The following is a 15,276-nucleotide window of genomic DNA, read 5'->3' as shown; positions in this document are numbered from 1 at the left end:
TACACATTTAGGTGTTTATTTTATTACTTTGTCTATTTGCGTCTGTAGATTTCTCCTAAATTCACCAAAAGTTACCATTCAATAATGCCTCCACTAATCTTCAGTAGCACTTACATCCACCAGACGCTCCAGTTTCATTCCTATCTATAATCTGAAGGTTTTTACAGAGGGGTTTGTTCATATATCATTCATAGCCTGATTTATAAAACATTTTATTCCTAAAAACATGGCGAAAATTGACTTTTTTATGGCTGTTGACGGTATTTTCAGATTTATGGAGTGATAAAAAGAGACATCCCTCTCTAAAAACTTTTAACTCCAATACGTCGCCAAAATGAAACATGCATTTTGAACCTGGCTTTATCCTATTATGTTCTGGAAATGTATGCAAATTAGTGCATATTTAATAAGATAAAGACTCATTTTGCATACTTAAACATTATATTTCAGAAAACTTGTAATACAAAAAAATATTGTTTTAATGTTAGTAATCAACCGGGGAAGTTTCATGGTGATATCTGTTAGTTACATTTTTAACCCTATTCACCTGTAGTGTCTTAATGTATTTCATTTTACAATCCATGTCTTTAAAAGCCGTTTCTTCTCAGACTCTGATCCAGAAATCTCCACTTCAGTAGCTCTTACATCCACCGAACTTTCCAGTTCCATTCCTATCTATAATCTGAGGGTTTGTACAGAGGGGTTTGTTCATATATCATTCATAGCCTGATTTATACAACATTATATTCATAAAAACATGACAGAAATTGATTTTTTTGAATAGCTGTTGACAGTATTTTCTTCTGATTACTGATGTTTCTGAGTGATAAAAAGAGAAATCCCAAACCCCCTCTGTAAAAACCTTTGAATCTAATAGGTCAACAAAATGAAACAATAATTTTGAACCTGGCTTTATCCAATGTTCAGATTTATGTTCTGGAAATGTATAAATATTAACACATAGATAATAAGATAATGTCTCATTTGCATATTTAAACATAACATTTCAGAAAACGTAATAATAATTGTGTTAATGTAAGTAATCAACTGGGGAAGTTTCATGGTGATATCTGTTAGTTAAACCTATTCACCTGTAGTGTCTCCCCTTAATAGACATTAAAATAAAGATTCATGATTTATTATTATTTATTTACTGTGATTTACTTTTCATACATATCTATGATCCTTACTGTTTATAATTTTGGCATTGTGTATATTTCGGATTTGCATCTTATTAATATTTATATTTGATTTGCACTCTTCCTATGTTGCACTGCAACTGCTGCACAGCTGTTTCCCTTGAGATAAATGAAGCGCCATCTTATCTTAAAAAATAGATTTATTCACGGTGCATGGATCTCTGTTATTTAAGGGATTTGTATTAATGCCTTTTGTGTCTATTAAAGATTTATCAAAAAGTGAAAATACACAATGGATTTATCCAATGTCCATCATATAACCCCCAACTGATTACCTTTAATTGTTCCCTTTAATGTTACTAAACATCTGGATATTACTCGGCCCACATTAAATCATTGATTCAGTGTTGTAAACTGATTGAATGTGAAAAACTTCCTCGGTTTTAAACACCTTTTGTAGGCTGCAATATAGGAATTTTAAATCAAATGATTTTATTATGCAGTCTGGGAGCCAAAGACAGACAAAGTCCCCAACATGTATCTGACTTCAGATGCCCTGGAGTGTTGCAGCAGTGTCTGTGTTTCCTCAGGAGGCTGAGAGAAGACGCTCCAACGATCTGACTCTAAATTTCATGACGGCGAGGTCGGAGCTCCTCGCTCTGCTGTCCATCTTTAAAACAACAACTTCCCACCGGGGGAGCAGCTCTTCAGACAGGGCAGAGAGGGCAGAGAGGGTTTGTGAAAGTCAGCGGCGGTTTGACAGACTTCAGTATTCAGAGAGCGGACCGACTCGTCTCAAACCGACCGACCAGAACGCAGCAAAGAAGGAGTGAGCGGGCGGGTTTGGTGTGTTGATGCAGGACGCTGCCCGTCATCTTTCAGAGGAAACTCTCAGCTCTGACATGCAGACAGCGAGTAACAGTCGTCTTTTCTGCAGTAATCTGATTCTGTAGGAAGACGACTGTTAAATCTGACAAACTAAACACTGGCTCCAGAGAGAGGCTTTAGCGTTTTTACGTCACCTGAAGGCCACGTAGTTCTCCGACACGCTTGTGAAACTGCGGTAACGTGAGCCGCAGAGTGCAAAACCCTGGCACCACCAGCTGCCGTCTGACTTCCGTTGTTCCTAAAGTAAGGATGACCTCTGAGCGAGGCGAATGGCGTTACCGGGGTTTTGCACTCGGCGGCTCACGTTACCTCAGTCTTGGAAAAGGAAGGAGTGAGCCAAGGGGTACTCAGTTGGTTGCAATCTGCAACTACACCACTAGATGTCACCAAATCCTACACACTGTCCCTTCAAATATTGAAAGTAAAAGCTCAAGTAAACGCTGTTAACAAAAAAAGCAAGCAAGTCAGAATTTTGAGTTTTATGTTTATGGTGGGTCACACGTGCAAAATTCATATTCGCCTCCCGTTCACTTCCATTCTACACGAGCGGAAAAACATTTGCTTCCGTTTATGAAGCAAATTTGCATCTTTGCTTTCGAAATGGAGTTCGCTTTGGTGAACTCTCAGTTCGAAAATCAGCTCAGCAGGTGACGGTCACTCACTTGCATTCGTGCATGTGTGATCATGTCCTCATTATTCCTCTCAACATGTACGCCAACTTAAAAATGGATGCTACGTTACACTTGAAGAAAAACAAAAACTTCACGACTTAAAGGATTTAAAGAACAAAATCCAGTTTTTCCTTCCCTCGTAGCAGCATTGTAGCACGATCTGACATGCAGCCTGCCGAAATCAAAACTCAACTACGGCTTTAAGAGCACTTTGTTTGCATTTGCCCATCACATGAATGATGTAACTTGCAAGCTAGAACCACTGATTCACCAAACCGGCTCGCGAGTAACGAAGATGCTGAGGGGAAATGTATCGGAGTAAAAGCACACATTTCATTCAGGAAAAGTGAGGAAACTCGACTGTGATGAATGAACACAGTGTGATACACCCAGAAAAAGCTGCTGTATTAAGTGGACCTGTAGGTGGAAATAGATTTTTCAACCGCTATGTCGAAGGTAAGAGATGAACTTTGAGGTCTGAGTTACAATGTTTAAGCAGGTTAAATAACCACAGTACAGTTCACAGGTGAACAGACATAAAGACCAACAGAAACTCTCACAGCTGAAGCTTTTCAATAGACAGTAATCAGATAATCAGCCTCATCAAGACAAACAGTCTTCAGCTAAACAGAGAATGACAGAGAACTAAAGGAAGACGAAGAGCTGTGCTTTAAAAATCAACATATCTTGAATGAGGTTTGGTTGGTGGTGTGATGATGAAGAGGCTTTTGAAACTACTCCAGTTAATCAGCCGCTGTGAAGAGTGACAGACGGAGAGGAGAGTGCTCATGGCTAGCAATTATTCAATCAACACACAGGAACACACACACAGGCTGTGATTTTGATGAGGGTCAGCAGCGTCCTCGTTAGAAGATGGTATCATGTTATTAGAGGCTCTTAAAATTAGATCTTTGATTGAAATTAAACACACAGAGGGAGGAAGGGCTCTAACACTAAAGAACATCAACAAGTTTCTTCTAATTAACATTTTTCTTTTATAACTACGTGAACTATAAAAAGAAACTGTGTGTCCTTTACGCCCACTGTTTTAATGACCACGCACCAATTTTACTCTGCCTGATAATCTTTATCTTTTTACATTTAATGTTTAATACTTAATATTATATGTTTGTGCTCATTTAATATTATTAATCTAAACATAATTATATTACAGGTCTTTCTGTCTCTCCTCCTGAAATTTCTCTTAAGTCCCTCTTAACCATCTGAGACCCACAATAGACCTGTTTTTGTCTTATTTAGGGGGGTACAGGGGGTCTTTAGGGGGAGATAGCAGGTCAGCAGTAGATGTCACATAGAAGTGGTGTAAATCATCTGAAAGCTGGGAACCTGAAGATTAATTTGAGATGCAGCTCAGCACTGTGTGTTAAGTTATACTAGTCATAAATCAGAAATAAACATTAATTAATTAATTAATTAATTAAAATACATTTTGAAATGTATAAGGGCTTAGAACATTATGATGAAGTATATGTTGACCATCCCCATGCTCTATTATGTCTCATAAGTTGTTGCAGAAATTTCTCAGTTGATACCATTTGTTACACAGATTTGGTGCTAAATTTAACAATTTTTTACCACTCGAGAATTGATAAAAATGACCAATAATCCCTCCAATATACAGCATTAAGACACCAAGACCTTGAGGGACACCATAGAAAAAGCCATGCTGTGATTTGGTTTCAAAAACTTCTGACATTTAGAGATTTCTGCAAGAATTGCATTTTTCGGCGATTGGATGGCGAGCACTTGTGTTCTGGAAACTGCTCTGAAACTCCCTTATTGTCAATCTAGCTAGGAAAGCCATCCATCCTCTGAATGCTCTAGGTCTCCAGTTTGTGGTTGTAAAGTTTCATGAGGCTGTGATTATCCTAGAGGTCACCACAGGTCATTTTATACAGTGAGGTCAAGTTTCAAAAAATGGTCTCACTACAATGAAATGGCTACTATGGGGACTTACATCATCACACATGAATACAGATGGGCTCATTGGATCCACAAGAGTCTCAGATTCACAATTTATGCAATTCCAAACCACCATGCCAGTTTTCCCTCGTGGGTACCCATAGAACCCATTTTCATTCACATATCTTGAGGTCTGAGGTCAAGGGACCCCTTTGAAAATGGCCATGACAGTTTTTCCTCCCCAAAATTTAGCCTAACTTTGGCATTTCATATGATATCTGTACCTTCACTTTACCACTAAAACTGAACCTGCTATAGCCTCTGAAAGACGTTAAAGTCGGTCGGGATTGCCTGCAATCCCGTGGGTCTCAAGAGGGTTTAAAAAGGATCGGCTCGCGTTTTTCAAGTCTGTCTTAAAACAATAATCAGGTGCCCGTACGTCATACATTAAAACAGTTTTTTCTTGCTGTAATCATTCCTCCTGTGATGAGTTACAGTAGATACTGTGGCATGTGAACATATGATCCAGGTTTCTGAATATTTCTTGTTGGTACATAAGAGATGGTGAGAAATCAAGACCCAAATGATCAGAAACCTGGATACTGTTATAATTATGGTACACAGGGAGGAAAACAACCAGCATTATGTGTAGCATTGCTTCCTTAATGTGATGTGATGTATACAGGACATCATCACGTGCTCTGTTCTCACCGTGGTGGTCTTGACTCGGCCTCCCGGTTGCGTGCAGGTCCAGCCCGACTGATTGATCAGGAGATCACAACCTTCATCGTCCAAACACGGAGACATCTCGCACCACTGTCGAGTCCACACGATACGAACTGAAGAGGAGGAGGAGGAGGAAGAGGAAGAGGAGAGACAGGTGAGTATATTTGTTTCAGTTTATTTGTTTACATCCCTCAATGACTCACTGCTGTGTGACCCAGTTCCTCCTGAGTGTCCTCAAACTTTCACTTAATCATGAATAAATTATTATTTTATTTTAATGCCACTGTTTTTAGATTGTAAACATAGAAGCAATAAACAAACACTTCTCAGATAAATTACTCTCTTTTCAACGACAGAGTAGTTAATTTCTTGAGCGATGTGTTTTTACGCGTTGTTCTCCTCCTCGTCGTCGAACACGTGAGTATTGTTTTCAGATAGATGTTTTAAAAGGCCGAGCTCATCCATCAGCAGACAAATGGCCGATTTGTTTCCTCTCTCCACTGATCTCTTACTGTCTTATTATAATCCATTATTTATACAACTGTTAAAAACATAATCATTGCATCTTTATAATAATTAATGTTCTGTAGGATGTGAAGTCATTAATACATAAATGTCATGATGATTAACTTCAGGGAAGAGGAAAACTAAATGTAGGGCCACTGTTTGGAAATATTCTGAGTATAATCTCATAATAAAGTTGTAATATTATGATGAGAGGACATACAAATTATTTTCACTATATTCCTTTTTTTCCTGGTAAACATCCTACAGAAGTATTCTTGAAGAAGTACAACAGAAGTGTGACTTTTTCTTATAACAGGCGAGACTTCAGAGACCAGATCCAAAGCATCGGCTGGAAAAATGGGGAGGGAACAACAGGCTGCATGTTTACCAATCATATATAGCAAAAAATAAATTAAAAAGAGAGAAGTAAAAGTAAATGTATAAATAGCTATTTGTGACTTATCATCAGTGACTATGTCCATAAACATGTATCCAAAAATATTTGTAAGAATAATAAATAACATGTATAACAACAATATAGGTGAATTCATCCAACATCCAAATATCATGAACACCTTGAATATCTTAAATAGAACTTCCTTAATGAGAAGCATCAGCCTACAGTGGGAGAATAAATCTATATTATCAATAGATAAAAAAGATTGGATTCATTAACATTAACTATTGGATCAATAACAATAGTAAATAGCCTGTGTCAAGCAATATCGCTAAGTGACAAGTAAGGCATGTTTGGGCTATAAAACAAGTCAGGCTTAGTTCTTCATTCATCTCTATTTCTTGAAAATATACAACTTAAAATATTACAACTACTTTCTTTTAAAATGACAACTTTATTCTCATAACGTTGAGACTTTTTCTCCTAAAAGTATGCCTTTATTCTAAAAAATATTACAACTTTAGAACAAATATTTATTGCGATTAATCGCAAATTAATAATTTTTTATCTGTTCAAAATGTACCTTAAAGGGCGATTTGTCAAGTATTTCATTCTTAAATATGCTGCTTTATGCAAATATATGTATATATTTATTATTGGAAATCAATTAAACAACACAAAACAATGAGAAATATTGTCCAGAAACCCTCACAGCTACTGCATTTAGCAAACAAAATATGTGCTTAAATCATAACATGGCAAACTGCAGCCCAACAGACAACAACAGCTGTCAGTGTGTCAGTGTGCTGACTTGACTATGACTTGCCCCAAACTGCATGTGATTATCATAAAGTGGGCATGTCTGTAAAGGGGAGACTCGTGGGTACCCACAGAACCCATTTACATTCACATATCTGGAGGTCAGAGGTCAAGGGACCCCTTTGAAAATGGCAATGACAGTTTTTCCTCACCAAAATTTTACTTAAGTTTGGAGCGTTATTTAACCTCCTTCATGACAAGCTAGTATGACATGGTTGGTACCAATGGATTTCTTAGGTTTTTTCATACGATGAGCCCGCTACAACCTACGAAAGATCAATTGCGTTAATGCGTTAAAGAAATTAGTTGTGTTAAAACCAACTTGTGTTAAAGCGTTATGGCGTTAATTTTGACAGCCCTATAGTCTTTATCACTTAATTTATTACCTTTTTTATACTTTCTTCTGTTTCTTATTATTTTTTCTCTGCAGTTTAATTATCATCAGATTGTGACTCTTTTCTTAAAATTATGGATTTTTTTGGTCAAAATATTTCATCTTTATTCTGTAAATCTCCAAAGGAAATGGAGAGAAGTGATCTCCCAAATCAAAGAACCAAACTAAACTCAGTCCAACATCAGAGGAACTGATTCTGTTTACTGTACACACCTCCTCTTCATCACACTCAGCTATTTATAAAGAAATAGGACATTCTCACAACCACATTTGCATATTGTGGCTCCCTGATTGGCCCACAGAGAGAGAGGAGGGGGTGATGAAGAGGAGGAAGATGATGATGAGGAGGAGGAGGAGTGTGTTGAGGAGTTTAATTGAGCAGGAAACAGATAACAAGAAATAAACAGAATCACAGGATGTTCAGTGAGGTCAGAGGCTGAGATAACCTCCCTTTTAATTCTAAAAACAGGATCCTACATTTCCTATAATGCAACCTGACATCATGTCTTCATCAGATCATCAATCAGTTAGTCATGTGTTGTGACTCCAATCTATGACGCACACTAATATAAAGTAGATACTGTTAATTTATTCAGCAGAATACATCTGTCAGCAATTAACAGAATGTGCATCTCATTAAAGATGTCCGCTGGTCCCAGAGGGGAGAAAAGGGAGAACAGAAAGTGATGTTCCTCATTATGGAGGAAGCTTCAAACATAACGACATAAATCAGAGAAGCATTTCCTGAAACTAATGCATGTGGTTAATGAAGGTACTAGGGTCAGTCTTCTCACAAGATTATCAGGGTTGACATTATATGATAATTCGTTGTCCTCAATGGACAGCATTGGTTCTAAAATACTTATCATGTACAGTATATATTAATAATATATATATATATACAGTATATATTATTTTTAATTGTATAAAAAATATAATATATATAATTAATTAAGTAAAAATAAAATAAAAATATTTTTTAATTATATATTATATATAAAATTATATAAAGTATATATATTTTTTTTCTTCTCTTTTCTCCTTCCTAGAACATTTGATGCATTACGTAACTCACAATAACTCACAATGAGCTTGCTTAGTTGACGTTTGTGCAGAACAGATTGTTTCTAAAATGTAATAAATCAAAGAGTAATCAGTCACATAAAGGAAAAGTGTAATTAAGAGATTTACACACATTTGATGTGTCATTATTGTAGCATAAAAGCTGCAGGAAGAGAAGATTCATCTTACATCTTAAAAATCTGATTTTTTCAGGAATATGTCATTAAATATGCAAATGTATGCATATTTTAACATGGAGTGGCATCACATGAATGACGCAACGTAACGCAACCCAACGTAGCATAGCACGGCATGACGTAATGCAGTGGTAATTGAATCACGGTCATGAATGTAACACAGCACATTGTAACGAAACGCACCATGACGTAACGCAAAATGCAGAGAAATGCGACGCAACCTAACGTAAATTCATATGACGCAAAGTAACATATACTCTTTCAAATGAAACTCGTGAGCTTGTGGTTACAACATGGGAAGTCATGTATACATGATATGCTTGGCGTTCAAGTTGTTAAGTCGTGAGAAAACCGCTGCTAGGCAACAGCAACATGCACGCTACTGTCACTGTTGGCGTCTAAAATCCACAGGGCTAACAATTTAGCAAGGTAGCGATAGTGTAATGCAGGAAATGCAAAAGGCATAATGCACACATAAAGGTTTCAAAATTCACGAGTGGGATATTTACTGACATATTTTATATTGTACAACAACAGGTTAAAATCTCTTTAGCCTGTGTTAACCACAGACCTTATTTCAGGCATTTAACTAAAAGCCCATTAAAAAAAAACGTTGATTTCCAGACGAGGGAACCGTTAGTACTCAAACTCATTTCCGGGTTTTAGGACTAATTCCTGTAGCACTCTATAGCAACGAACAGTGAAGGAGACCAGCCTGCATAAAGTAACAAAAGAATTACAGTACAATCACAATACAATCATACAAGTCCAAGAGCAGATCAAATATGCCTATCAACAGGTGTAGAGCAATTAATATCACAATATACAAAACACCCACACTCCCATACACACACTAAGAGCTTAGTCATAGACCGGAGTGAAAAGTAAGCTTTTAAAAGTGTTCATAACACAAGATCACATAACATGACATGACGCAACATAACGTAAATAACATGAAAAATATGATGGTGTTTTTTTTTTACCTATAGCAGACACACACACAAACACACACACACACACACACACACACACACACACACACACACACACACACACACACACACACACACACTGCCTGCCCAGTGAGTCAGTCAGTCCGCTTCAGACTGATCCTGTGTCTCGCCTCTCTCTTTCATTTGAAAATGAATTCTTCACTCTGAGGGATTTCCTGCCGTTCGGGCGACACTTTACTGACCCAATCATTCCCACCGTTCCAGCCTCGCTCTCATTCCCGGCACTAAATTACACTCTGTGAGCCCGGGGAAAGATGAAGAAAATGAGAGTCTGTACAGGCCTGTAATACATAACCTGGTAATCAGTTCTCCCTTTGGAGCAGCAGAGCAGTGGTGTGATTGTGATAGCCCGTTAGCCCCCAATTATCAAACCAATTTCCTATTGAACAGCAGCAGCTCCTCTCAGCCATGATACTTAATTAAATTCTCACATTGCTCACACCTCTATCACGACAGAGAGAGAGAGAGAGAGATCCTCCGGGGTGAGGAAATACTTCAACTGCTCCTTTTATGTTAAGCTTATTTTTAGAAATTAGGTTTAAAATGATGAAAAAAAAACATAAAGGTTGTGTTAAAGGAATATTCCAACATTTAGGTAAATCTTGTTCTGTCTTCTCGGAGAGGATGGATATAAGCTTCATCTCTGTGTGTTCAGTACAGCGATTCAGTACTCTGCCTCTGATTGGCTAGTACTAATTGCCTTTTGGTTGGATTGGTTAGGTTTAGGCATGAGGAGTGAGATTGGTTACGGACATCTGCTGCTGATGATGTCATCTATAATAATCACCCAGCAGTTGTTAATGAGCCCGTTAATGTCCCTCCTTCTCAGGTTTGACTTGTTTGGAAACATTTTTCCACCTCCCTCCCTCCCTGTGGCTCGGCGGTGCAGCACTGAACGCGCTCAGATCCCCCTCTGAGACTCACTGAAAGGTGTCAGAGAGCAGAGCGGCGGGAAACAGCAGAGCGGCGTTTTGTTTCTGTGTAATTACAGCTCCTCCGACTTCCTGCTGAGGATGAGGGTGGAGGTCGGCAGCGGCCGCCACGTTTGTTGATTCGTCTCTTTCCTCCGTTGTATACCAGGACGCCGCCGCTGAGTGAGCACGCCGCACGCCTCTCACCATAACGCCTCCATTACCTCAGCAGCGTTTTATCAGACGCCTCACAGCGAGGCTGTAAATGCCGCTGTTTCCTGAAATCAGCTGGAAACGTTCAGACTGAACACATCAAGACAAATAATGGATCTGATAAAAATGTTTATATCAACACCGTCTCACCGCAGTTCATGAAATAGTCACGTAATTTAATATATTTGACTCGTGTACATGGACACGACTTTTTTTTTTGTTTTTGCGACGCTCAGCCCAACTTTCAAAAAAATATTTTTTGTGCGTTTTCCTACAAATGTCCAGCAGCACGTGACGCACGCATCAATTTCCGCTACAGTCTTTTCAAAATAAAACTACTTATGTTTAGGAAAAGATCAACTTGGTTAGGTTTAGGCAACAAAACTACTTAGTTAGGTTTAGGAAAATATCGTGGTTTGGGTTTAAATAACACCGTAAGTGGCGTTACTTAAGTACGGACGTTACGTGACAAATAAGTCAACATTGACTTATGACTTATCACATACAAATTGATTTCATGTTGATCATTACAAAACAAATTGGAAATTTGTGTCTATGTACACAAATAAATACATTAAATTCAGTGAGTATTTCACAAACTGCTGTGCGACTGGGCTGATAATATCCAAGGATGCAGTCACAGAATCAGTTTTGATATAAATTGCAGGAACACCACCGTTCAAAAGTTTGTAATCTTCTGCCACAAAGCTTGATAGTGTCCAGTCAGATGTCTGAGAGGACTCCTCTATATATGTCTGGATGGTCTTTAATGCCTTTAGCTCGTAGAAAGTTTACCCTTTACACATAGATGTTATTTAGTTTAGTGTATGGAGAACAAAATGTTGTCCAATGGTTCAACCAGAATGAGTGAAAGAGACAAAGAGACCTCTGAGCAACAGTTGAATAAGAACAGAAGAAATCAGCAGTCGTTGGTAAAAGAAACTGGAGGCTGAGCATCAAACTGTGTGCAGATTTAAACGGGAACAGTTTCCTGTTTCAGCATCAAGGTCACAATAATTGCCTTTGCAAAGCTCTTCTTCAAACTTCACAATAGCAACTGAAGGTTAGTCGAGAGTTAACACTACTATATCAGCTGAACATGATCACAGTTTAAACCTCTTCAGTGTTCGGTAACACTTTGTAATAACCATCATTAATAAATGATAAATTGATAGTTAATTAAACAATGAAATGATAATTAATAATGTTTACCAATTATTAGTAATGCTATTATTTATGCCATTTTATCACTAGCTTGTGTAATATTAAATAATTAGTTTATAAATGACATGTTGTGACGATAACAATTACATATTGATTACATTAGCAAAGTATATATTATCAGTTTATTGTTGCACACATTATAGCATTTTATATACTATATTAAGTATTTGTTAATAATTACAAAATGATTTGTAAACCTTTAAGAAATTGTTGCTAAAATATCTATAAATATTAAAAAGATAAATGGACCAGAAACAAATTATTAACCATGACAAACTATTATCTAAATAATGTTTACCGATGCTTTACAAAGTATTTATTAACCATTTAACAATCATCAGTTGCAACTTTATAGTAGCATCCAAATAACGTTTATAGACGGGTTAGCGAAGCAATTATTAACCATTAACAAAGTGTCACAAATATCTATCTATGTAATGTTTATAGATGTTTTATAAACAATATCTTAAAGGTTTACAAATCATTTCTTAATCATTAACAAATACTTATAATATAGTATATAACAATAAACAAAGCAACAATAACATATAACAATTAGTAAACATTATTTGTATTTATTTGTTAACATGTATTTGTTTATTTATTTGTTGTTATTTATTTGTTGTTATTTGTAAATTTGTATTAGTTGTTAACAGTAAAATAACTATTAGCTAAGTTTAATTAACTATCAATTTACCATTTATTAATGATGGTTATTATAAAGTGTTACCCAGTATTCTCCCATCATGCAACACTGTGGGGACATCAACTTAATGGAAGTTTCTTAATCATTATATTTATCTTCTTTTGGGGCCAAAACTATTTCAAATGTAAATAATTGGCGTCTGAATTATATTGTTTTTCTTTGTTCAAATAGTTATGAATAAAGGAAAGAAGAAAAACATCCATATAACAGCTGATTACAAACGTTCAAATGGTGGTGTTTATGTGATTTTATTTAATAAAAAACGTTGTTCCACATGTGATAATAAATAATCACTCGTGCTTTTTGTTTGTAATCCATAAAAAATGTAAACAAGTTAAATATAGAAAACACTCAGAAACTTTCCCATTAACAAACAGTGTGCAGTGAAGACGCAGTGGATTAATCTCAGGTATCAGTGAACACCTGAACACCTGCGAGCGCTGCATCACCGCGCTGATTAATGAACGACTGCAACGCAGATCCATCCGCCGCCGCCGCCGCTCAGCGCAGTTCATTTATCCGAAAAGAGAGGCAGCCATTTTGTAATCGCTTCATTCATCAAAGACGGCGTCCAGGAGGCGGAGGTGGGGGGACGCTGCTTCGTTCCCCAGAGAGGAAGAAACGGAAAGGAAACGAGGCGAAGGACAACCAGATGGAAGGAAATAAAAAAACTGTGTTAGTCTGAACAGGAAGTGGAAACAGAAACCATTATTCCTGTTTAAAAGAACGGACAGACGAGAAAATCATCCTTTTTCTTATCGTTCCTTTTGTTTACTTTCTTCATTTCCTGCTTACTCTGCTTTTACTCTACCTTCCCTGCTTTTAATCAACTTTTATTTTGATGTCTTTGTCCTTTGCTTGTCCTCTTTTGTCTTTTCCTTACAGTCTTTTTCACTGCTGTAGTTTGACTGTAGTTTCTGCAGATGTGCTCACTACAGGAGATGTTTTCTCTTAATCATGACATACAGACTTTATCATCTACATAAGATCCCACTCATAAGATTCATATCTTAAATCATGAGATAAAGATCTCATTAGATATGCATCTCACAATCCCAAACATACAATGATAATAATCTCATATAAAACGATTAAAAGATAAAGATCACGTAAATATGAGCTTTTTAATTTCTAAATAGTTTTCTCTGTAATTACAAGATACAAAATAAAAGTTAATGTGTAATTATGTGATTCAAATAGGATTATAATAAAATAGTTTATATGCAAATCTCATTTATGGGATAAATCACGCTTAATTATGACAAACATATAATTATGAAGTCATAAATTTAGAAAATTTGCTGCTTCTGTAATACTCTTTCACTTTTTTCACATTCATTTATTTCCTTTCCACCATATTTTCTTTTCCTCTCTTCTGTCTGAGGTCAGAGCAGGAATCACCCTGAACGCCTCAGAGTCCCTGAACACACCACGGCCTCTCTGCCCTTTTCAGTTCGTCTCCACCTGATGAGAAACAAAAAGGTCTCGTCTCTTGTTGTTTGTTTGTTTGTTGCTCTGTGGCCTTTTTTTTTATTCATTGCTGTCAATCTGATAGGATTAATGTCTGAAACCAACAGCAGCAGGTTATAATATGACATCTTTTCATTTTACAGCTCAGAGGAGGTGGATAAAAAGCATCTGTGGTCATTTTTCAGGATTCAGCTCCAAATTAATGTATCTGGCTTTTTAAACCTTTTTCCATCCTGATTAAGTTTCTCTATCTGCAAACATGTTTGTTTCTTTGGATGATAATTTGTGATGCATGCTGGGATTTACCCCCCGCTCCCACACACACACACACACACACAGGAACCAGGACTCGCGGTTAAAGTCAGCCGACATATTCGAGCCGGAGCTTTGAGATGTGAGAGGAGTCACAGATGAGAGAAGACTGCAGTCGGAGCTCTTTCCGGTGGATTTCAGCGGCAGAACAACACAAAGCAAAGCGAGCGGCCGCCTCAGATACAAACTGACATAAATACCAAACATGCAGCTGAAAGGTCACTGAGATCCAAACAGAGCGGCTGCTGAGCTCTGAGGGTTTATTTAAGGCTTCATGAACTCTTACACTTTAAAAATATCTGAAAAACTGGTATTTAAATTTTTTTTTAAAGATTTTTAAGACAGAACTTGATGATATGTTATACATACAGGTATAAATAAGCTGCACATACCTACAACTAAAATAGAATACAAGAAAATAAAAATTAATAAAGGGGGGTGCAAAGTACAAATGAAGATGCAATGCATTTATGAAAATGTGCATTGTTCCAAATTATAATATTATACTATTTAGTAGTATTATAGAGTATGTTCTAGACCGTCTTGAGATAACTTCTGTTGTGATTTGACGCTATATAAAAATAAATTGAATAGAATAGAAACAGTTAATAAACTGCAGAAAGATGCAGGCTGTTCTCACACACTGTTTGTCCTTACAGCTATGAAAAGCATTGCACTATAATTCATATATAACCATCGTAATC

The 15,276-nt window shown here is 36.8% G+C and overlaps 1 protein-coding gene across 3 annotated transcripts in view; it reads right to left on the bottom strand.

Moving 5' to 3' along the window:
- LOC119487610 (chemokine-like protein TAFA-5) overlaps window positions 1-15,276 on the bottom strand; it is a 49,569-nt gene that overhangs the window by 9,357 nt on the left and 24,936 nt on the right. For 2 of the 3 annotated variants that reach the window (XM_037768639.1, XM_037768641.1), the window contains exon 3: window positions 5,333-5,460. In XM_037768639.1, the coding sequence (XP_037624567.1) occupies window positions 5,333-5,460 (128 nt within the window). Of the gene's footprint in view, window positions 1-1,627; window positions 1,845-5,332; window positions 5,461-15,276 lie in introns of those variants that run through there. The other variant, XM_037768640.1, reaches the window with a different exon arrangement.

Source organism: Sebastes umbrosus, chromosome 4, assembly GCF_015220745.1.
Source record: "Sebastes umbrosus isolate fSebUmb1 chromosome 4, fSebUmb1.pri, whole genome shotgun sequence".
NCBI classification, from domain to species: domain Eukaryota; kingdom Metazoa; phylum Chordata; class Actinopteri; order Perciformes; family Sebastidae; genus Sebastes; species Sebastes umbrosus.
Note: the sequence above shows the minus strand (reverse complement) of the source record. Positions and strands in the feature narration are given on the sequence as shown.